The following is a 24796-nucleotide window of genomic DNA, read 5'->3' as shown; positions in this document are numbered from 1 at the left end:
GGGAACAATCGATGGTTTATTGATTAAATGATTAAAGAGGCGAATAACATATGAAGAAGTCGATTCGGTGACGAGAAAAACGACCGAGCAATACACACGTTCTTAAACCAAGTTATGTTATTAATAGACGCAGCTTACTGACGTATAGCGAATCGGTTCCGGCTCCCGGTTCCCGGTCTTTTTTCTATGGAATTTGATAGATAGGAAAATATTAAGTTTAATAGAATATTGAAGTGATTGTTTTTTCATCTTCGACAATGGATTTACCCTGCATGAAGGGTGATTTATACGGTAGGCAGAAAGCGTATGTTTATTTTATATCTTACAATTTCATGGGCTTGCAGATATTGTTGTCTTGGGGATTCGATAACTTTCGTTAGAAACTTTCTCTCTTGTTAACCCTTTCAGTGCTGACTAATCAATACCCTATAGCTCGGGAACAATCGATGGTTTATTGATTAAATGATTAAAGAGGCGAATAACATATGAAGAAGTCGATTCGGTGACGAGAAAAACGACCGAGCAATACACACGTTCTTAAACCAAGTTATGTTATTAATAGACGCAGCTTACTGACGTATAGCGACCGCGAGTCTCGCGGTCGCATACGCAATCGTGTTTAGACGTCTGGATTGGCTCGCGCCACACCTGGCGATTTCTTGTCAAGGTCGAGGTCGAGTTTGTTTATCAGCAGAGTAGACATAGTTACGTGAAATGTCTGGACTACAGCACAGTGTACACCAGCGCCACCTGGCGAATAAGTAGCCAGCTTCACATTTTGAATCGGGAGCTGAACCAGTAGCCGGCTCCCGGTTCCCGGTTCCCGATTCGGCTCCCGGTTCAAAAGCATTTTGAATCGGGAGCTGAACCAGTAGCCGGCTCCCGGTTCCCGATTCGGCTCCCGGTTCAACAGCATTTTGAATCGGGAGCTGAACCAGTAGCCGGCTCCCGGTTCCCGGTTCCCGATTCGGCTCCCGGTTCAACAGCATTTTGAATCGGGAGCCGAATAAGGAACCGGGAACCGGGAGCCAGCTTCACAGGGGTTTATTTGTTTGTAGAAATAGGCCTTTGTATTAAGTATGTAGTTAAAGAAAAGTCATTTTAGGACAATCTCAGTTACGATCTGATGAAGTATGAGTAATCAAGTAGTATAATATTCGATTCTATTCTGTGTATACTGTAACTAATTATCATAACACTCTGTGCCTGCTATCCAACTGATTAAGACGTAAAATAAACCAGTTTACAGAGGAATTTTGATATAAGTTTATTATGGGGTGAAAAACCATTGTTAAGGTTTACAACGTTGTTCGAATTTTCAATAATTTTTGAAATCTGCATTAATTATTGAAAATTCGAACAACGTTGTAAACCTTAACAATGGTTTTTCACCCCATAATAAACTTATATCAAAATTCCTCTGTAAACTGGTTAAACTCAACACTTGATTTCCCCTTTGATTATTTGTTATTTGTTCTCTCATCAATTTCGTCTCTGACTTAACTTGTATTCACCTTTGTTTTAATTTAAGTGCCCCCTAGTTTGTCTTTCTTTTTACTACTGACTTTAAGTTTCATTTATATTTATACTCACTATTGTTGTTTATAATCACCCCTTAGTTTGCTTCCCTTTAACCTATTTTAGCGTGTAACTGTTTCTACGTTAATTTTCCTTTATTTTGTATCATCTCTGATTACTTGAATTAGTCTCTTTGTCTCTGGATTGTATATATATCTCATAATTTCTGTAGTATCTCATTATTCCTGAAGATGACTATTAGGATATAGTCGAAACGTTGAAATAAACTACTATCTCGAAGTTTCATTTTCGGACTTTTTATTATCATTGTGGGATTCTCTCCTTATATGCGTTTCATTTCCTTTATAATGATGTTTATATTAATAATTCATCAAACAAGGGACTGTCGAGCTTATTGATATTCAATCAAAACTTATGCTTCAAATAAACGAGCGGAAGATGTTAGCAACAATGGGGACCTCGAAAGGCCGCCACAATATTCCCCAAAAGCTGATTTGTAAAAAGGCTGTTCAGTTGTTGTTATTGGGTTTCATGCTGCTTAAACGCACACCGCACACCGCACCGAAAAAACGTTTTTTCCTCGTGAAAAAAACGTTTTTGATGTTTTTTGTTATGCCGTGTGCGGGGGAGGCAAAACAAAAAAAGGCCGAACTGAAAAACGTTTTTCACAAGCAGAAAACGTTTTCTGAAAAACGTGTTTTCTGTTTCGGCGAAACAAATGTTTTGCAGTGTGCGTTGGGCTTAACATATCGATAGAAATGTTGGGAACTTACACGTTACGTCCACGTTACGTTGATGTACTATTCTTTTTGCCGGTTTTATACCATTGTACGTCGACAAACGACATTGAATCGCAGTGGCAAAATCCAGCGTCGATAATACGAACGAAATTCTGTTGATTATTCCATTTTCTATTATTTTTTGCACCGTTGGGGCCCGACTAAAAAAGAAATCATGACGTTTATCTTCGAATCCGTTAGGGTACCATGCCACTGCTAGATTTGAATCACCAATTTTACTAACGGCTTTGCAAGTACAATCCAATGATTTAACAAGCTGCCTACACTCATCTATCTTTATACCTTAAACAAAATAATTAAGAAATATTCATGTGTATGAGTAGAAGTAGTGGGACTAAGAAAACCATATAGGGTCAGGTTAGAAGATGATGAGATCATTGCTTAGGAATTTGTGATGAATGTGGGAAATAGGTATATAAGTCTAAGGGTTTTGCTCATGAAGAAGAATTGAGGGAGAGAGAAGACGGAGAGAGCGAAAGAGAGAAAGAAGAGAGAATGAAACGAGTAAGAAGGAAAATAAGGAAAGCAAAACGTGATCATATCAGATAGAATTGTTTAACATCTAACTTGAGGAAGAAATAGGCCGAGCAACTGTAGCATAAAATCCGATAGTCCAACATTGATGACTAGTTAGAGCACGATATAAGAAATCCAGTAGTCACGACAAAGCCTTAATCCCACAACATTGGTGAAGATTGTTAGTGATACAACATTGGTATAGAGAACTTTTAAGTACCATTACATTAGGTGTAGATGTTAGGTTATATTACAGCACTATTTATAAGAGGTGCGGATCTGCACTTTTGCCCAGCTGGAGTTATGACCAGAATTACCAACATGACAAGGGCAACTAGCTTCATCCTACATGAGAAATGTTTTTCCACCAAAGATACTAACTGATAACATCCGATTTGAAGAGTTTACTTTCTTTCGTTCCGGCTGAATTAGTGGCCACACATTTATACTGTTTTCCAGCCTCGGGTACAAATTTCCACACTGTCGATATACTGAGTTTTATTGGAGTCCAGGTCCCTCCTGCTCCATTATTCACCTGTAGTTGCACACGTCTAGTCGCTGTAGAGCTGCTCTGTTTACAAGTAATACGAACAGTTTTACCTTCCTCCGACAATAATATTCTAGTACCCGGTAATACATTCACACTGTCCAGTACAACTCCATCAGGTGCTGAAATATCAAATACACAATATACGTAATATTCTTGTACCCGGTAATACATTCGCACTGTACAGTACAACTCCATCAGGTGCTGAAATATTAAAGTTAAGGATTTATCTATAAGCGATCAGTATTTGACATATTCATTAGGTCCTACTATATACCTATATACAGTCCGTATTACTTGTGTAGCCTTTTGGGTGACTCTTCATCGAAGATATGCACGGAGCAACATGGTCATCATTAGTTCCAAGACGAGTTAGTCGATGACCTTATATATAAATAGTAACATGGCACGTGCGTCTTGGTACGCGCCCTTTTAGAGCGGTTGGAAATGTCCATTTCAACTTGACTTGAGAGAGCGCATCAGACGGTGGCCTAGCTCAGTCGGGCTTGATAGTAAATATCTGATAAAATACCATTTCAGGACTAGAAAGAACTGGCAATTGACCTAAAACATCGTTTTTTGATTCATTCTTCACTGTGTTGAAGGATTGCAAAAGACATGGCGGTCTGAATCGAACTCTACTGAGAAGCTTAATCAAGAAGCAAAATAAAGAATGTTTTGTTTCGTGTTAAATGTTTTTCGTTATCTCTAATGATAAGTTATCAGTTGGTTTTGAATTTGATATTTTCCTAAGCATATCATACTAAATTTAAGACGAATTGAAGAACTCTGAACTATTCTATGAGTTCGGCGGCGTTAAATATGTATCTGAAAAAACACATCACTAGTCTAGAGTTATTTGATTTTATCAAGCCTTGCAAGCCTTGCAAGAAAATAAACATTACTACTTCTACGTAAGTAAATAATTCATTTTGTTTATAAACATACTAGTTTATTAACATTCGTTTTTGAATAATGTTGAACTCCCTGTGAGGGAGAATGTGGCAGACTCTCATGATGTCATCAGGTTCAACTCCCTGTGAGGGAGAATGTGACAGACTCTCATGATGTTATCAGGTTCAACTCCCTGCGAAGGAGAATGTGGAGGGTCTCATGATGTTATCAGGTTCAACTCCCTGTGAGGGAGAATGTGACAGAGTCTCATGATGTTATCAGGTTCAATTCCCTGTGAGGATGGAATGTGGCAGAGTCTCACGATGTCATCAGTTTCAACTCCCTGTGAGGGGGAATGTGGCAGAGTCTCATGATGTTATCAGGTTCAACTCCCTGTGAGGGAGGAACGCGGCAGAGTCTCACGATGTCATCAGTTTCAACTCCCTGTGAGGGAGAATGTGGCAGAGTCTCATGATGTTATCAGGTTCAACTCCCTGCGAAGGAGAATGTGGCAGAGTCTCACGATGTCATCAGTTTCAACTCCCTGTGAGGGAGGAACGCGGCAGAGTCTCACGATGTCATCAGTTTCAACTCCCTGTGAGGGAGGAACGCGGCAGAGTCTCACGATGTCATCAGGTTCAACTCCCTGCGAAGGAGAATGTGGCAGAGTCTCACGATGTCATCAGGTTCGAATCCCTGCGAGGGAGGAACGTGGCAGAGTCTCACGATGTCATCGGGTTCAACTCCCTGTGAGGGAGAATGTGGCAGAGTCTCACGATGCCATCAGATTCAAATCTCTGTGAGGGAGAATGTGGCAGAGTCTCACGATGTTATCAGGTTCAACGCCCTGTGAGGGAGAAGAATGTGGCAGAGTCTCATGATGTCATCAGGTTCAACTCCCTGCGAAGGAGAATGTGGCAGAGTCTCACGATGTCATCAGTTTCAATTCCCTGTGAGGGAGAATGTGGCAGCGTTCGAATCACTGCGAGGTTGAGAGAACGATATATTCTTTCAATAAATATGACTGTAGTGACCTACCTGAATTAATCTTTGTTTGAAGCCCTTCTGTGTCGTTAATCACTAGCAGTAAGACTATCCAGGTATAAACAAAATGACTGAACGTCATTCTATTCTTTATTGTTGGTATCGCAAAAAGAATGACATCATGGTACGTAAACGTCGCCTAAATAAATATTTTTCAATTATGCCATACGAACTTTAAACTTTGCGCGACTTTAAAGTTTTCAGTATCTTTAATCTTTTAACTGTTTCGCTCCCAGCAGGTGTGGTGGGTTTGTAAGGGACACTCGATCAAAACAAAGAAATCAAACGAAATTTACCAACCAAATAAATGATAGGGTCAATCCCTCTTATTTTAAGCTAGAAAAAAAACGCCCAAAAATCTTCAAAAGCACGATTTGATTCCTGGGCCCGGTTTTATAGATTGGTATTAACTTTACCCCGGGGGCTAACTTAATTAATTTTCAATTGAGTTAACCCCGGGTTTATGATAATACCAGTCTATAAAACTGGACACTGGATTTTAAGCAGTTATACGTGACGCCTTGGCATATTGAATATTGACACTGTATTTCAATGCACTATAACGAGAAACATACAACTAGTACACTAGTTCGCTCACACGACAACTAGTTAGACCGGTCTAAATGGGTCCGTACCTAGTCCGGTCCAAATTTAGACCGGACCAAATTTTCTTGAGCGTTCATATGGCATTTTGACACGCGTTGATAAACTCACTTGTCACCGGGCCCGCAACATGTCGTCATCTGCTAAGTATGGGCCTGGATGACGTTTTGCTTCCAGATTCCAAGTAGAGCAAGAAATTCTTCATTTGACCAATTCGATCCTCTGTCAGGTTTAGACATTTATTGCGAATTTTATTCCATCACGCTGAAACTCCAAGTGTCGTTTAAAACACGGTTCAAAGCATACGAATATGAATATTTGAATACGAAGACCAAATTTAGACCGGTCTAAGATTTCGTCGCGTGAATATACGGTTCCTGAACTTCGCTGAAAAAGCTGAAACACTGAAAAGCTGAAACGCTGAAATAAAAACGCTGAAATTTCAGGGAATTTCCGAAAAACGCCGAAATTTCAGGGAATTCCCGAAAAACGCTGAAATCGTGCTAGGTACCGACAATACACGTTTTGAAATGTTTTCCGGGCCGGTGTCCGCTGACGAGTCCTGAACCGTGTTTTATGCTCTACCTTCGGTTACAGAGACATGCCCTAAGGTCGTCGTCATGATCGACTTGATCGATTGCGGATTGCGTGGATTGTTAGATGTGTTTTTTGCCATAGTTTTACGTGCATATACCGGTACGATCTAACAATGAAGTTATCACTTCATTTGAATAAATTCTTAATCACAGTAATATTAATTCACAATATTTTTTCTTATGTTTGGTGATTTCTTGCAACTTATCATTGCCAAGTCTCGTACTGAATGAAAGTACAGTTAGGGATTTCAGGTTGAAAATTTCTATGTGTCCTATGTGTCTTTTTAATAGGTTAAAATGAAGAAGGGGATAGCATAAGGATATAGCACTTTACAGAATCAAAATCGGTCAAGCGGTTCAAAAGTTATAAGCAATTAAAGGGTGGAAATTTGGGGTATATTTGTCATTCGATTGCGCAATACACTCTAGTTCATTTTCAATTAAAGAGTCAGACAGGAAGTGTCTAGGTTTTACTGCTTTTTAGCCTGATTAAAGTAGTAAATTCAACATTAAAACTAATATATCTCCCAAAATTCCTATCCGATTGAAACCAAACTTGCTCAGCACGTTGTTGGTAAAAAGAGTATTGAGATTCTAGAAGTATTTATGCAAATATGTAAATTAGGCTAATTTGCATACTCATTAACTAATTAATACATACTACAATACCATTAATACACTATATGAGAATTTCTTTTTCAAGATAAATGATACTGGAATACATCCAATATCAATTTTGAGGTAAATACAATGGAGAAATCGAACAACTAGGTTATACCGGTTACCGTGGTAACCATAAGGTGAGTATTGAGGCGGCCATCTTGAATCTAATTAACTTCCACTGAATTGTAAATAGCTCATTCGATATGGCCTTTAGGCCTATATTGTTAACAATAATTCCTCTTCTAGAATATCTCAATGTTCCTAAGATCATATTCCTGCATTTTGAGATGCTCAGATACTAATAATAATCATTATATTTTCAGATCCTCACTTGCCGCAGAAGAATCAGACAATCATTTGAAGAGATTTATCAAGTTCAGAAAAAATGAATGTATTAAAATGAATGTGTAAACCCTTGTTATTCTTTCAGAGATCCTTAAAAGACATCTCGAAAAAATATCTTTATCATGATATCTCAGATTGTGGCTCACAAGAAGGCGGCCATCTTGTTTTATGTCGATATTTCATCGGAAGTGACCAATCTCAACAAAGTATGTCATGTTTGGTATCTAATGAAAGGTCTTTTTTCTGGAAGTTTCTTCTATTGAATAAGAATGATGACAAACTAGCTCAATTGAATGTATTAGACAAGTATTAGTCTGTAAATATTGATCCCAGAAGATAAGATGCACAATCATGAACATTAGGACATCCGTGTTCACATCTATCATTTCACAACGTAGGGCCTAGCCGATCAGTGAAAATAATCCTAACATAAAATGTTTCACTCATCAGTATGGCCACCCATGAAACATTAGTACCTCATAGTCATCAAAGTCAAAGCTGTATTGGTTTGCCTATTGATGGAGGTTTCGGGAGCCGAAAGTCTTTTTTACTAAAACGCAAAATCTCAAGGCCTTAGTTATATAGTTTTTTTTCTGATTTTGAGTAATATATTCCACAACATCAAGAGGATAGACCTACGTAGGCCTATGAGAGGTTAGATTTAGGTGACCAACATCATTTGGCTCGAAAAACCATTGATTGGGTGTTTTAGGCCTACTGCACTACTGGCGGCAGTTACATTGCAGTGGTAGGCCTAGGAGGCCTCGAGTCAAAAAAGCTCAAATAAGTAAATTTCATTTCAGGAGCTATCCTAGCATTTCCTTTAATTGTGAAGATGAATATTTCAACTTATTAGGCAAAGGAGATTGGGAAAAGTAAATTTTTGCTTGGGAAAAAATTTGCACAAGACAAGGCCTGGATTCTGGTGGAAAATACTAAAGAATTTGCCATTCGATAGCCATTATTTTACTTATACTTGGCCGATTTCTTAATAAAGAATAAATTTATTGAGTAACATTGTCGTTTTAGTTGCTAAATTGCCATTTAGAGTAGCAAAAACGAACCAGGAAGTGTTTTAATTGATCAGCTGGCAGCCGGTGTGGAGCCGGAAGTGACCCGGATGTAAACAATTTTAAGCACCTCGCCAACTTTAGGTCAAAATCCGCGAAAGACTACTAAATCAATCATAAAAGTAATTAAAGAAAATGATTAATTAAGTATTCAATTTTGAAACGTATGGGTGTACTTTTTGTCAATTATTATAATTTTCGCATATTGAAGCTTTGAAATACGTTCATCGCTTAAAAATAGCAAATACACGGCCGGGCAAAAAAGTACGCACCACTACGTTATAGCCGAGTAATGTTTTTAAAATGTTCCGAGGTCAAATAATCAGCCAATCAACAGCGGGCTTGCGGATTTGACCTAAAAAATTGCATGTGGTTTTCACGTGATTGAAAAATGCACGTTCAAACATGGCCGCCATTTTGTTTCCTAGAAATCCGGCGATGCGCGCTGAACTACGATTTATTTCTCTGTAACTACGCAAGATACACTCATGAAATTTACACCACAACAAATAATCGGTAAATTGAGCATACTGAGCAAGTTTGGTTTCAATCGGATATAAAATGCGTTTTTTGTGAGTGAATAAAAATTTGAAGCGAGGAAAACGCTAATTATGACACATTTTGATCACGTGACCTGAAATCCCTAGTACAGTTAGGCTGAACCTGATAACCCAAATTAAGTGCTAGCATGGAACTAATGATTATTTTGATTCTATTTTCGGTGTCATTGAAATTCGTTAATAAAGGTTCAACCGTCATAGTATACTGTACTTAGCATTGCTACAATTGGGTGCCATATTTCTACAATTTCTACAAGGAGGAAGGAATCTTTAAGTGTCTTTGTTCCCGGGTAGGGTACGGGGTAAAACCTGGTTTACTTTCTCTTTCGACTTGCCGGAGACTACTATCTGCAATGTATTGCATGCTTTGATGTATCTGGCCTATAGGAGTCGAACGATATTTTTTTCCCATACACAGGCATGGCTTTAGTGTAGATGAAGGCTAGGCACTGCACATTGTGGATTGACTGGAACTCTTAACTCACAAAATTAAACGAGTCAACAAGAAAGATCCAATAATTGGATATTTGTCTAACTATATTATTTAACAGCTTGAAATAATACATAACACATTCTGCAAGAGTATACAAAGGAAATCAGTTCTTACATTATATCAGAATCAATAGTTCGCTTAACTAGAATTCTGGTTCCATTGCTTCATATTCTAATGAAATCCACTAGTATACCTTAGAATATCGCTTAGCTTAAGACTAAAAATTTGGTACCAGGAAACAGGGAAGAAAAGTGGGTGTACTGTACATCCGCAATTGACTTATTTCTCTCTGGTTGAATCAAGTTATTATTGAAATAGCATTCGAATAGCCATTTTATTTTTAAAAATTGTGTCGTTCAGCTATCCTGCTGCAAATTTCGCAGTTGAAGTTTACTGGTGCCATCTGATTTCTCAGTATCTCAAAAAATTTGCACATTCTAAGCCTGAATCTATAAATAGAAAAAGGTGCATTTTAGTCGGATATAAAAGAATAGTGGCTAATACACCCTGGACTGTATAGCCTATGGGGTGGGCCTAGTTTGAAAGCACTGAGGTCCGAGTGAACAGCACTTAGTAAATAAATACTGAAATTAAACTTACAAAACACCCAGTACTTGAGATGATGTACTTGACAAGAAGTGTCACCAGCTAAGCAAATCAACTTTGTCTATGACTCCTCCTTTTATAGATTCAGTAGTAGTCTAAAAATAAGAATCGGTACATTTTTCTAACAGTTGGTATGTCATTTCTTCAAAAAAACTAATTATTATCACGCCACAGCAAATAAATTATTCACAGTTGTTGAATGGTTAGCCCGATTTAGATTAATTGGTTGACGCTAATCAGTATGACCCATACATAGGGGCCTACTGCATGCCATAGGCGTCAATCCATTCCATTCCACAGTGAATTAAAAAGAAATTTAGTTAGATCCCTTTTGTCCAAAAGCTGCATCATTTATATAACTAGCTGTCAAATTTAATTTACCTCCTTCAGAGAATACCATAGTGACATAGTCCGTCGCCCATCAACGTTTTGACAAAAGAAAAGTTGCTCCATGTTTTATACATGAACGTTCAAATAAGATATTTTGCGTCTTGCAGGGAATATTGAGCATAGTGTTTAAGTTGGCTTGCACGGTTTGTGAATGGGTTTTCCTCATTATGCTGCCTGTATGCATTAAAAATCCGGATTTCAAGCGAATTAATTTGTCCCAACAAGTGGCCCTCTAGAAGTATACTCCACACATACTGTCCATGCGTGTCTCTGTAACCGAAGGTAGAGACTAAAACACGGTTCAGGACTCGGCAGCGGACACCGGCCCGGAAAATATTTCAAACGTGTATTGTTGGTACCTAGCACGATTTCAGCGTTTTTCGGGAATTCCCTGAAATTTCGGCGTTTTTCGGAAATTCCCTGAAATTTCAGCGTTTTTATTTCAGCGTTTCAGCGTTTCAGTGATTCAGCTTTTTCAGCGAAGTTCAGGAACCGGTGAATATAGGGACGGATCATTCGCTGTTTGCGCGTGACTTCCGACCAGGCATAGAGAGTCACGTCGATCTTCTACGACTGAAGACCGCCCAGAGAGCATGACTGACCCTAAGCAAGAAATCCCACAATATTTACAGCCAAAAAGAGGACTTATTTTCTAATTACTTTAATCAGTTTTTGTCCCTTGCCCTTGCTAACTTTACCATTATTTTCCAGCTGTTACGTCTTTACTTTAATCTATTCCCCTTTCAACATTTCAATTACTCACTCTGTTTCTATTGTTTTGGTCTTGTATAAATAACTTGAAACGGCCTGCACGACTGGGTAATCTGCCAGTTAACAAGCTCCCGACCTGCGCAATGAGAAGTCAATGTTTAGCTGTCTGTTAATAGATAAACTTTGAACTTTCCTGTTTTTCCGGTTCAATCCAGAAATTTGAACATATTGATTGCATTGTCGTTACAGTAAAACATTTAAAGATAAACAATTACGTGATAACTATCATATGGTGAGGCCTATGCTGATATAACGAGATTCGAATTCATACGACTGGTGTCTGCTGTTATTATTACCCGCGATTTCCTAGATCTGTTATGTGTAATAGGTGACATGGTAATAACGAGGTTGTTATCGATAATCTGCGTGATACTCTGCCTGGATATCATGCTGGCAAAGACAGGTATGTTGAACTGATGAAACTCTTTTTGACTGCAATCAATCTGTAAGTATTATGAATTAACGGACAGGGGGTTTGACCCTCTGGCGATTATTACATGATGTAAGCAGTTTACATGATCACTTTTTGATAGAGCGCTGAAAAAAATCGCCTGTGTGTGAAATCCTAGAAGTTGAAATATTAGAATGATGAAGAAACGCCGAAGGAGTGGGCGAAGACTACACGTGTAGCAAAATAAAGAATGAAAGTCCATATCAATAACAATATTTTTCAGAATTTCCTTATTATATCGATACTTATCGGGGTCCCATTGGACGGCCGGACATAAGATTCGAGGGGTTCGAGACACGATACCTTTGCAGAACGATGGTTGGGAAATCGACGACTACGCTGATTTTTGAACAGAAGAGACGAGGTTTAGAATCATGGGGACCAGTTCTTGGGCATATTCGACTTCACACATATGTCACAGAGAGCGGACTTGTTTTCGCTAATCTGAAATTCAAGGCGGATTCCAAATTTCACAATGGAACGACTTTTAGATGTCTTGTAAAGGAAAATCCTACAAATCCGAAACCTCTTCAGTTTGATCCGATTGAAGTTCATAGTAAGTAACTAAACTGAAATTCGTAGCATTGACCCTTTACAAATAACTTACTCTATCGCGCTTAGAACGGCCCAAGTGTAGAATACGGAGTAATAGTGCAAGGGTGTAGGAACATATTCAGTAAATGCAGTGACAGCTGCTTCGAATTATATTGTTCTCCTGAAGAAACTTGATCGTTTTATCCAAACTAACAGTTATTGTTTGGACGAATTCAACAACTCCAGGTGCAACAGGTCTGGAACTTTCCATGGCTATTATTATCATTATTATTATTATTATTATTATTATTATTATTATTATTATTATTATTATTATTATTATTATTATTATTATTATTATTATTATTATTATTATTATTATTATTATTATTATTATTATTATTATTATTATTATTATTATTATTATTATTATTATTATTATTATTATTTTTATTATTATTATTTTTATTATTATTATTATTATTATTTTAAGTGCCAGAATCCACTTAAGTGATCAATGACACTTTATTACTGAATAACTGGCTATAACACAAATGCCTACTTGCTCATTCGACCAGTCGACCGGTCCTCCGATCACCCAGTCACCCAGTCATCTTGTCGGCCGGTCACCACGGTCATTCAGTCATCGAGTCATCGAGTCATCCAGTCGGCCAGTCGACCAGTCCTCCGATCAGAGTCATCCAGTCGGCCGGTCGTCCAGTCAGCTGGTCATTCAAAGCTGGTCGCCCGCGCAAAAACAAACTTTCAGCGCGCAAAAACGGATTATTTCGTTTTTGCGCGTTAAAAGTTTGTTTTTGCGCGGTAATATTTGTTTTTGCGCGGTCATATTTGTTTTTGTGCGTTTTCGTGGAGAACGAAAAAAAAAATTTACATGGCCCGAATCAGCCAGCATAGACAATAGGATTAATTCTTAGTTTTTTATTTTATTTTTCCTTACAGACCTTGCAACAGCTCGGTACCATAATGTATCCATAACTAGGAATGCAGAGGCTAATCAACTAACATGTGACCCTCCAGCCAATGTTTGGAAACAATCAAACGACAAATGGATGGTTTCGGTACCGATAGTGAACAGTATCACAACTGACTATAGAGGGAGGTGTCTGCTGAATGGTAAACGCTTCATTGACATTCGCCATCGTGATCTCGGTCGATATGATGAACCAGGTTAGTTTCATTTATTACTGGGAATAAAATTTGCATTCGCTTCGAGTATACTCGCTATATCTAACAGAATTAACAACCATTCATAACAAAATGACTTCGATAAATGTCTGTCAAAAGTACTGGATGTGGTGACATGCATCCGAAATTTAAAGTTACTAATAGCAAACCTGAGTAAAAGCCAGTCCGTGTTTGCCAACTCGTAATGTAGACTTAATAATGAGATACTGATGTTGAAAGTTTGTTGGTTGTTTCAGCTTAATATTTCTATCCTTATTTTTTATGTCATTTTGTTTATTTTGCATTTTTTTCGAAGGGAAAAACAATGTCAATACCTATGATACCAATACAAATGCAGTTAATGCTATTGGAGTTAATACTAACGGAGGATCTGGTAATGGAGTTAATGTTGCTGGTGGTGCATTCGGTGGACTCTTTGTATTTCTTTTGTATAATTAATTGTGATGCAGTGAAGCCCGCAAACCCACGTGACGAGGTGAATGTACGATGGCTGATTCGGGACATGGCAATGTTTTATTTTTCATCATCAAGGAAAACGCGCAAAAAAAAGTAATGTATAGGGTAGATAGGCGGCCGGCCGGGTCAACATTTAAGCTCAGCAGAGCGGAGAAACAAGGTATCAATTATATAGAAGTATATTCAATAGTATATTACGCGCACTATGAATTATAGCTAAGATAAGATAAGATAAGTTAGCTTATTCATTTATTTATTCATTCATTTTAATTACACTCAAACCCATTACAGGTTTTAGAAGGACAACAAAAAATCTTTATATGAAAGAAAAAACGTGAAGAAAATTGTTATGTATTCATGTACATTGGTAATTACTATGTTACAACCCGCTAGTATCATAAACTTATTTCTTGTTCCTATTTCTACCATTATTGTTGATATTTATTGTTAGATGTATAAATCTCTTCCGCTGGGAATATATTTCTTCATTATCCATTCAATGTGGGGAATTAATTTTGGCCTTTAATAGGTATCTCTACCAGAAAATGTTAGTTATAAAAAGTTTGGACCTACGGGTGCAAGGTAGGACCTCCCAAAACCTGAAGTCAAGTTGAGGTCACGCAACCAAAAAAGTCTTTGTATTGCACTTTAGAAGCCAGAATCTTATACAAATAAAATAGTAAATAGCTATTTTCTTTCATAATATCATAGGACAACAAGAAAACCATCCAGGGCAGTCATTTTATTCTTTGGGGGGTCAGAAATTTAAAAAAATTCTCAGGGTCTCAAAAAAGTGAAAATCGCTCAATTTTCGCTGATTTCGTAATCACTTCTCAGTTGTTTGGTTTCTTTGGGTTTCCTCAATGCTGATCCTCTGAATCCTCTAGATATCTCATTTCCTTGATATAAAACGTGTCAGGGAGTCATCTGGGGGTCATCTTGAATTCGACCGTACAGTGTATATCTAAACATATCTACCATACTGGCTAAATAATTTAGTAAAATTAATTTTCTTGTTATTGTAATTATGTTTCTTGTTTAAAACACGTTGATTATATATTGTTATAGCAAATCAAATTTCCAGAAGATCGCAAGATCAAGTTCAATATCATCTTTCTTTGAACTCACCGCCTTGTCGGCTTCCGTCATGTATTATCTTTGCAATTCCCGGATTCCGTATCATGTATATAGTTGCATCTTTCAATTTCAATTTATTTCAAAGAAAAGCATAACGTAATAATGATTTACAGGTAGACAATGTGTGTGATCATGTTGAGAATGTTTTTGTATGTTTCGATAGTGGTTTTTTTCAATGGCGAACATGTTTTTTAATATAATGTGGTAATGATAGTAGAATTTGATGGATGAATAGGGTGGTTTTTATATGAGGATGTCGTTTATTTTGAGTATGTTTAACTTTTTGAATAGAGGATCAGAGTGGGCAGTATAATTTGATTATGATTCTGACAATTTTCGTCTGAACGAGTTGGCATTTGTTGTTGTGTTGTGAGTGATTCCATGCTAGTCAAACGTAGGTTAAGTGCGGATATATGACGAGTATAGTAGAGTGTAAGAAGTTGTTGATAGTCAAGTATGTTCTTCGTTTTGTTGATTATTCCAGTGATCGGAGAGATATTTTTTGTGTATTTTTTCAATGTGTGGTTTCCAATTGAGATTTTCATGTATCGTTAGACCTAGGAAGTCTGTTTGTTTTACTCTTACAGTTATTCTTTCTTCTCGGCTTCCATATCAATGTAAGGAGTTGTATCTATGCCCTTCGCGGCTTCCATATTCATGTAAGGAGCTTTGTATTCAACAGTAGCATAAGAATAAAGTTCAACATCATCTTCCACAGGTTCATCGGTATCTTCCGTCAACTGAAGATACGTCGTCTCCAAAGCTTCAGGATTCATGTATTGATCTGCATCTTTGTCTCCCTCAGCGCTAGGGACAGGGGTTGTATCATCGCGTATCGCGCCTTCAGTGCTCATGTATGTGTCCTCTTCTATCCCGGCTCCCATATCCATGTACGGAGTTGTATCTTTGCCCTTCCCGGCTTCCATATCCATGTAAGGAGTTGTATCTTTGCCCTTCCCGGCTTCCATATCCATATATGCAGTTGTATCTGCCCCGGCTTCGATGTCCTTGTGAATTGGCATGTTATGTAGTAATCCAGTTTCTATATTTCTAACTGGATTTGAAACATTATCGGAATCACTGTCGTCATCAAGCTCTTCGTAGATACTTAACATATCGTTTGCTGTGTCATCAACTTGTTGCTGTGGTGTTGAAGTATCCACATGACCTTCACCGGACGGTCGATTGCATCTGAAATGGGAAATTCATTCTCGGATAGAATAACAAGCAATTTCAAGGAGCTTCGATCGAAAAAGTGAAATGAGATCATATTTCGGATGATACAAATATGTCATGCTATATATAATTCAACATGTCCAAATGCGTAAATTAACTATTTTATAAGTATGAAACCTAGATCTTGATATCGTCCGTAATGCAGGGTAGTTCTTGAAATAATTTAGGCCATGATTTTTATACGATTGCAAATTAGAACAATAATAGTTCTGGATGGGTGCTCTGGATAAATAGCTAGCTCTCATCCTTAGTCTGGAATCTTTCCAGTCGACTATAGTAACGACACTGTCTCCTGCTCTATCATGTATAACTGTTGAGGATTTTTATCTTGGAAGTAATCATTTGATTTGTCAAATGATTACTCCAAGATTTTATGTACTCTGAGATGTTCATGTATAATGTATTATACACAGTTGTAACTGCTTTATATAGTTGACTAATTTTTCTGTAACGTAGTTCAATAACAATGACTGTACTATACTATACGTAGCCAAACTGCAAAATATTATTATTATATACCAATTCTATACCAGAGTTCGTGCTTGTAGTATCGTGTCCAGTTGGCCATACTGGCCACCAGACCTAGCCTAAGGAAAACAGCACAATAACATCCCCCTGGTCAACATATACAAAGATCAATCGCTTTAAAAGTCACCGCAATCATAAAATATGCGAATAGCTATATAACAAAACAATTACATTATTTGCTTAATTTTAATTCCTTCAATTTTCTTATCAATTAAATGTCATATCTAGTCTCTTTCATATATTTAGCAAGCAGTCTCCATATTCCACTTATTATATTTCTTTTACTTTCCAAATGTAGTAAGGGAGAATATAACAAAGCCATTTCTACTTTGATATTATTGTATCTTAAGTATTAGTATTTCATCTTAACTATTAGTATCTGCTCATTTGTTTGTTTAGTAATTCATTAATCCGTCCTCATTGTATGAAACAATGACCAGTTTGACACCTGTCACCTGCCAGTCTGTCACATGTCCCTCTGTTTGTTCTGTTTGTAACCAATATTATGTTTAACTTCAAACTAAGATTCAGAAGAATCGTTAGATACGGGCATTCTCGCAAAGTCAGCCTTGGAGTCTGCATGAAATTCAGACACATGCAAAGTGCAGAATAAAGTCGTCTTCAACTGAAATGTCATAGTCGTCGTCATCTATATCGAGTTAGTTCCCGAAACGACTCGTAAGTAGAAAGATTAACGCTAAAGCTACAAACCGTCCAATTAAATGCAGTTACGAAATTCATATCAATATGAATGGAAACTAATATGTTACTCGACAATTCAACACCCCCAGTGAACGTTAGCCTAGTGAACGTATTCAATACATTTCAATATTTAATTGATGGTGGTAAGAACAAAATTCGCTATGAGGAGATGTGTCCAATGAATGCTAACAGTTATCAAATTTCAACAATACAAATTAAAACCTGTTGACAAATAAACATTTGATGCTAGATATTTCTTCCCAAACCCATTTCAAATTTTGATTTTATGACAAACCATCTTGTTTCCTGATCAAAGCGTCTTCGAAAACTTATAAAGTGTGCAAAAGGTCGATTTTGCTGTATGATTTATGATATGAATCTACCCAAGACTGGCCCGATCGAAATCTAGATGGCCGACTGGAGGCCAGTGTTTTTCAGCAAAATCGACCTTTTGCATACTTTTTAAGTTTTCGAAGACGCTTTAGACGATATTGGAAATTTACATGACGATGGTAACAGGGACTCAATGGACACGTTTTCGACGGTGAAAAGTAATAGATCCTTACACTGGGGAATCGTGCAGAATTTTCTGAATAACCTGCATTCATACCTGCGCATGATGATTTCAGCCATGATGATGATTAAAATACATCCAGTTACTCCGCTGGTGATGTACAGTATCACATTGGTCCAGTCGGATGTAGACCGATCAGTTGGAATCTGGTCAGTTGCAGTCTGATCAGCAGTAGTCTGGTCAGTCGTAGTCCGATCAGTTGTGATCTGGTCACTTGTAGTCCGAGCAGTGATCTGGTCAGGTGCGACCCGGTTACTGGGACCCAATGTAGTCTGATTGATGTAGTCACTCTATTGAACATAAACAAAAATCTGAGAATACGATTTTAAATGATCAATTGATTATCATGAATTCAATTTGATTAAGCCCATCCTTATTCGATACCGAACCCAGTTGAGCGGGTTTAACTTAGTTCTGGACCATATTCCACAATTGTGTAGGTTTAATTTGAATCCGGACCCAGTTCCACAGTTGTGTGGGTTTAATTTGACTTGGATCCAGTTCCACAAAGTGGATTTAATTTGACTTTGAATCCAGTTCAACAGTTGTGCGGGTTCAATTTGACTCAGGCTTATTCCCAGATACTCACCAATGAGGGATTCAAAGTTGAATGATCTGAAACAAAATACAACTTGCAGAATTAACTTTCAGCGTGTTTGATTAGTTTGCAGACGTGTGTAAGATTGAACATTTTATAGTTTGAAGTAACCGTATTTTTTTCAAAGTATAAAAAGTAGCAAAACCAATAAGCAAAATAGGTATTAACCAAAAATAGAACCTGTCGCTTTTTGAAAAACGAACTGCTCGACCCATTTCCATCTAGGCTTTTACAGAAATGTCTCCCAGCAAATGTCTCGCTTTTACTCTAGCCTCTAAACTCTGGCCTCTAAAGTCGTAAATTTTTCTCTCGAATGTGGTATTGTTCAATCACAGTTTAAACTTTATATTCTGAGACCCTTACTCACCAAGCAAACTTTGGACTCCAACAATTTTTTTTTTTCTTCAAAATTGTGTCAAACCTATCATCATCTTATCTAACTATTTGTGTACATTGCCTTTCAAATGGTTTCTGCTTGTTCAAAGGCATCTGATATTGTAAATACTTGGCTCGTAGATAATTCGTAATACAATTCCCAAATGTAATGGTGCTTTAAACTGATGCTCCAGTCCCAGCTCCCTAATATTAGAATTATCGATACTAATATTTCCTTTTCCTCATCGGTGAAAATATTTAGGAATCATTTTGAATTCCAACTACATATAAAGACGCTGTGTGAGGTCTGCAAATTTTCACATTCGCAACATTGGTAAATTCTGTCAATATATATATGTTCATATCACAAGAATTTGTGCAGGCACTCGGCACTACCCGCCTTTAGTTTTGCATGCTAGGTTCACACAAACGATTTTTCGTCGCGGAATCGAGCAAATCGCAGTCGAGCACACTTATTTTGAAGTGAGTTATGCGTCTGCTGAACGAAAGAGTTGCTCGATTTTCCTCGACACAATTCTAGTCTCGACTAGTTGATAGAAATAGAACATGTTAGCCAATCAACATGTGCGTGCTCTTAATAGTCTACATTTCTTCTCGCTGGACTGCCAAAGTACTGAATAAAATTTCACCAGCGAGTACAAAACACGGCAGCCCGTCTAGTTAGTGAAATAAGAAAATATACATTAATCACTCCCTGTACTTTATTGTATAGGGAAGTTTCCAGTTACCTGGCGCAATTTTGAGGCGGTCCCACAGGTCCCGCATTGTTGATTAGATTTTAACATTTCCTTAACTAAAACCTCTAGCGCGATTAATTGTCATCCATCCCTCTTTTGGCACACAATTTAACCTTATGAATCGTTAGAAAGGTGACAATTTATTTTTCCTGATGGTGTTTATTCCATTTTTCGGTTCAACTTCAGAATAGGTGAAAATAGTTCCATCGTGGAGGATTCTCTTAAGTGAAGTGAGTGGTCCGGACAGAAACCTGATAGTCGACCAGTTCTCACATCGAAAATCGGCAATCGGCAATCAGAAACTAAATTGTAATCAAAATCACAGCATCTATTTCACCCTCACAATCACATCATCTATGTCACCCTCACAATCGCAGCATCTATATCACCCTCACAATCACATCATCTATATCACCCACACAATCGCAGCATCTATATCACCCTCACAATCGCAGCATCTATATCACCCTCACAATCACATCATCTATATCACCCACACAATCGCAGCATCTATATCACCCTCACAATTGCAGCATCTGTTTTCAGGTTTCTGATTGCCGACTTCCGATTGTCGTCTTCTGAAATTTACTTCACCTTCTATCGATCAGCGCGTAGTAATTCTTTTCTCGATGAAATGATGAGCCCGCAAATCTACTTTTACCTGTTCTCGAGTTGAGCCGTCAACTTAAATATTTCCTCTTTGATGATGATTTTATGTGAAGCTGGATTTAGCGCTTTACAAGACGTTTATTATTATTTAATAATCATCTTTATCATAGGTAGATTCTCGAGGTTTTTTTTTATAACGTATTCACGGACTATTTTGGGGCTCGGTATTCAAGCCGGCAGACATAAGACCTCACCCTGTTTTGTTGAATTTCGTCAGTGTCAAAAACTGTTTTAACCAAGTCATAACAGTCGCAACTATTTACGGAGAATCAAGCGGCGATAAACTGTTATCGATTGGGAGAATGAGGAAGTTTGAGGAAGAATATATACATTACTCTAACTTCTCCATTTCTATTGTTAGACAATGCAAATATGCTAAATGTGCTAGGTATGGATAATGATAGATGTATAATGGGCTTTTTGTTAAATGACTCATTTGAATACACAATCTAAAAATGACTAAGTAGCTATTTTTGCCGTTTATTCCATTTATCTATCAGAATTTACGAGAGATACCTCGATATCTTTTTTACCATTCATCTTTTTATCAAAAAAAGAAACAAAAGCGATAGCACAAATACATAATTAACCAAGCAAAGCGCCTATTAGTTGCATTATATGCAAGGGTGATATAAATTTGATATAACTACAAGGCCAAAAAACTATTATCAATGGTTTACAACGTAGCACAAAAATTAAAACTGAAAATTTTGTCGATTTGGTTGGTTCTTGATATTAATATTAATGTCACTAGTTAAGTAAAGGGTCCGAGTAAATTCAGCCGTGGGGGGCACAAACTAATGATAGAAATTGGACCAGGCCACAGATCCAACGCGGAAACCGTTATTGTGTAGCTGTAACTCGAACCAAATCGAAAAAGAATACCATGTTTTTCTATGCTGTATATACTATAACATCCCAAGAAGCAATTCTATCTCCCGATATTATTGGTGAATAATCCGAGCTTTTATGAATATATAAATTTGATTGATGAATAAAATCTTCGAAAGTGCATTGAAAATTCCTTCTCCAGATATTTAAGAGACGAAAATTGCTTCTTCCTATATGTAAACGATGTATTAAGTGTAAAATTCCAACTGTTAAGTCGATGTAAGATTGTCAAGAAAAATAGTAAAACTGTCATGGATCAGACCCGGCCGCCCAGGTTTTAATTTCTTGTTTTTCGCTTATTGATTTGACCGCATTTCTTATTTCTTTCACTGCTTTCTTATCCGTAACTTACATAACACTTATATCCGTAACACATATGAGTTTATTCAATAAAAAAATGATCTTATCAATTGTCTCTTTTTAATGTTATCTTTATTCAATAAGTCCATCCTGACTTGTGTCGACAAAGCTATTCCCAGTAGTGAATCCAAGGGGACTTATGAGACTTGTAAAATTCCATGAAATTTTTTTGGTTCATTTTGTGCATTTCAGTGCGGGAATACGCTTAACATAGCCTCTTTGAACATTAACGTGCCATTTTGGGACAAGACATCCAAATTAGGCCTCTGGATCCGCCCCTGATTACTGTAGCAATCTTCACAAGCCACCACCACCACCACGCAAAACTCACAGCTTCTTTGAAGAACCCCAAAGAACCATTTGTTGTTGGCTACTGCTAATGACGCATTTCAACTGTTACTTACCGATATTAAGAACTTCAAGTCGATCAAACTGAGCAGGTTCAGGATTTGTAGGATTTTCCTTTACAAGACATCTAAAATTCGTTCCATTGTGAAGTTTGGAATCTGCATTGAATTCTAACTTAGCGTAAACGAATGCGTCATCTGTGACACCTCTGTGAAATCGCATATGCCCAAGAACTGGTCCCCATGATTCAGAATCTCGTCTCTTCTGTTCAAATATCAAAGTAGTATCTGACTTTCCAGCCCTAATTCTACAGAAATAATCTACCCTCTGTCCTTGGTTTCTCCTGTCCGGCTTACCATCGGGAGCAGGGTACGGGCCAATGAATGGTAGATCACCTGAAACGAATGGTTTGTCGAATGATTACATGTTATTTGAAACTTTTTTGAAGGATTTTATATATATATGGATAACTTACTTCTCTTTCCCTTCACTCCAGACAATTCTGCATTGTGTACGTTTCCCAGCTGCAGTAACACGATGCAGACCAGTACAGACCAGTTACTCAACATCCTCAGATTTTGATTTCAAACTCCCAGAGAAAACTTTACAGATTAGCACGGATCAGTGTCCCCTGCCATACCTGCAGAGTAGTAATGCTCGTATGACAGATACAAAACATTATGTTCCGCATCTCTCAGGTGAAATTGATAGGGAAGATTTGGATAATGATTGGTAAATACGATTAACTATATAAAAATATATTGGCAAATAGTACGATAACCTGTACACTCAAACGTGGTGAACAGATTATAAGATAAAAACCCACTATTTACAAATTAAAAGAATTCTAAAATCGAGAATTTATTTCTTTCACCTGACGATGATCTCTAGGGTGAGATCGAAACGTCGTGTTCATATATTTTAGATTGTTTCAATAAATAAATTCTCGATTTTAGAATTATTTTAATTTGTAATTAAGGGGATTTTATCTTAATATTGGTAAATAATTCATATGAATGTGAAAATAGGCATTGTTCAATTTGACCGGAGCTCTCGGTGAGGCGTGAACGCGGATGTGCAAGAAAAAAAGGCTGTATCGCAGGTCCCTCATCATACCATCGACTCGAGTCCAGGATTATACGTAGCCGCGCAGTCCATATCGACGGAACAGGAATACTGGATGAATATCGGTAATGTAGCGACTGTTGTGCGCTGGATAATATTAACTGTGTTCAATCATCCGACCGAGCAACAACGATTAATAGATCGTCAGAGTGTAAAAACATTGATTTAACTTCAAAAGTCTATCGTAGGTCAGAGGACGACTGTATTGCCGCTACAGAATATTTTTTGTGAACTTGCAAGATGTTCATATCGTACCCGTTATTTCTATTGACAATCCTTCGAAAAATAGCTGGACGTATCGGCCCACTCCGCGCGGTGGCGCCACCGCGCGGTGGTGCCGCCCCGCGGGATTTACGCGAAGCAGCAGAACACAAACACTGCCATTCTCTCAATTTTCAATGATAGAAATCGTGTGTGTATTTCAATTATTTCGGCTGTTAGGGTTTTAAGGCACAATATAAGTTGATGATGTGATATGGCGATGTTAATTAATGATAATTCCGCAGTGAAGCTAGTCACGAACGGTGCCGATTGAGTGTACAGCTGCCAAAAACACTGAAATGTGCGTAGTTGCGTAACTATTTGCAGTGAATTGCAGACGAAACATGAAGCCTTAACGGCCGTTTAAAAAAAAAATTATACCAATCGCAATTGTAAAATAAAAATGAGAAAAGTTAAAATTCTGACCACTTCTAAAATGTTATTACTAATTTTTAGTCAGTGCGGAACGTTTAGTTTTCCAACAATAATGAGGGGTGGTAGGTAGTCATGCAATTCAAGTCATCTTTATTACACGTTACTTCCGTGTTGTTGAAAATCTCGCGAGTCCTGAACTAAACCCCAATGAACAATGAGATCTGTGTGCTGGTCACCAAAATGCACACAGATCACACTACACTACCCATTACACACTCCAGTACCCACAGCTTTCATATATCCATCCAAATATTTAGAGTGTCTTTCTTCCTGGTTTCAAATTATGGCATATAACATCGTTCCATTTACCATTACCTCGATACATTTAACGCAAAGTTCGACAAAAGGGCGACCAAACAACCATCGGGTTACACTCGGCTGTCCGGGAGCTCAATTCCTGAAATCCTGAAATTATGTTTAAAAGGCTCATTCCACATACATTTAAACTGGTCGAAACTCGAATAGAATTATATTTTTCAAGTAAGCTCTTTGTACCCAGGATCTGATTACTGCCAATTCGTGCCGACTAAACCAATTCAGACCCGCTATCTATTAAACATATGGCCCCCTCGTTACAACAATCTCAGATACAGTTGTTTTCTTACACTCCTCTTACCTCGAATTAATCTGTAACCTGTGATTGTGTTTGAGTTTAGGTGATACTTGAAATGATACAAATTTGACTGATATTCTGTGCTTTACGAAATATTTTGAT

At 37.6% G+C, this 24796-nt stretch overlaps 3 protein-coding genes across 5 annotated transcripts in view; 1 reads left to right on the top strand and 2 right to left on the bottom strand.

Annotated features, from left to right (window-relative positions):
- LOC141906814 (uncharacterized) overlaps positions 1-24796 on the top strand; it is a 42327-nt gene that overhangs the window by 11473 nt on the left and 6058 nt on the right. For 2 of the 3 annotated variants that reach the window (XM_074796206.1, XM_074796205.1), the window contains exons 3-5: positions 11627-11840; positions 12112-12444; positions 13383-13610. In XM_074796206.1, the coding sequence (XP_074652307.1) occupies positions 11771-11840; positions 12112-12444; positions 13383-13610 (631 nt within the window). In that variant the 5' untranslated portion in view covers positions 11627-11770. Of the gene's footprint in view, positions 1-11626; positions 11841-12111; positions 12445-13382; positions 13611-13923; positions 15850-24796 lie in introns of those variants that run through there. The other variant, XM_074796207.1, reaches the window with a different exon arrangement.
- On the bottom strand, positions 1849-11502 carry LOC141906815 (uncharacterized). Its single transcript, XM_074796208.1, has 4 exons — positions 11430-11502; positions 5335-5479; positions 3237-3524; positions 1849-2621 (listed from the first exon to the last, which is right to left on the bottom strand). Exons 2-4 carry the CDS (start codon positions 5420-5422, stop codon positions 2281-2283), a joined length of 717 nt encoding a protein of 238 aa, XP_074652309.1. The 5' UTR covers positions 5423-5479; positions 11430-11502; the 3' UTR covers positions 1849-2280.
- LOC141906813 (uncharacterized) lies at positions 14378-22905 on the bottom strand. Its single transcript, XM_074796204.1, has 5 exons — positions 22736-22905; positions 22317-22655; positions 18851-18876; positions 18298-18551; positions 14378-16412 (listed from the first exon to the last, which is right to left on the bottom strand). Exons 1-5 carry the CDS (start codon positions 22827-22829, stop codon positions 15809-15811), a joined length of 1317 nt encoding a protein of 438 aa, XP_074652305.1. The 5' UTR covers positions 22830-22905; the 3' UTR covers positions 14378-15808.

Source organism: Tubulanus polymorphus, chromosome 6 (assembly GCF_964204645.1).
Source record: "Tubulanus polymorphus chromosome 6, tnTubPoly1.2, whole genome shotgun sequence".
Classification (NCBI taxonomy): domain Eukaryota; kingdom Metazoa; phylum Nemertea; class Palaeonemertea; order Tubulaniformes; family Tubulanidae; genus Tubulanus; species Tubulanus polymorphus.
The sequence above is the reverse complement of the archived record's forward strand: the minus strand, read 5'-3'. Positions and strand labels throughout refer to the sequence as shown.

Bases quoted from the DNA above. Each gene is read 5' to 3' on its own strand.
- LOC141906815 (XM_074796208.1), bottom strand. From the start codon at position 5,422: ATGACGTTCAGTCATTTTGTTTATACCTGGATAGTCTTACTGCTAGTG. The intron at 3,525-5,334 runs GTAGGTCACTAC...TTGATATTTCAG, and splicing joins TCAAACAAAGATTAATTCAG to CACCTGATGGAGTTGTACTG. The intron at 2,622-3,236 runs GTTAGTATCTTT...ATTTTGTTTAAG, and splicing joins CTTCAAATCGGATGTTATCA to GTATAAAGATAGATGAGTGT.
- LOC141906813 (XM_074796204.1), bottom strand. From the start codon at position 22,829: ATGTTGAGTAACTGGTCTGTACTGGTCTGCATCGTGTTACTGCAGCTG. The intron at 22,656-22,735 runs GTAAGTTATCCA...CATTCGTTTCAG, and splicing joins TGGAGTGAAGGGAAAGAGAA to GTGATCTACCATTCATTGGC. The intron at 16,413-18,297 runs GTATGAATGCAG...TTCCCATTTCAG, and splicing joins GCTGAAATCATCATGCGCAG to ATGCAATCGACCGTCCGGTG.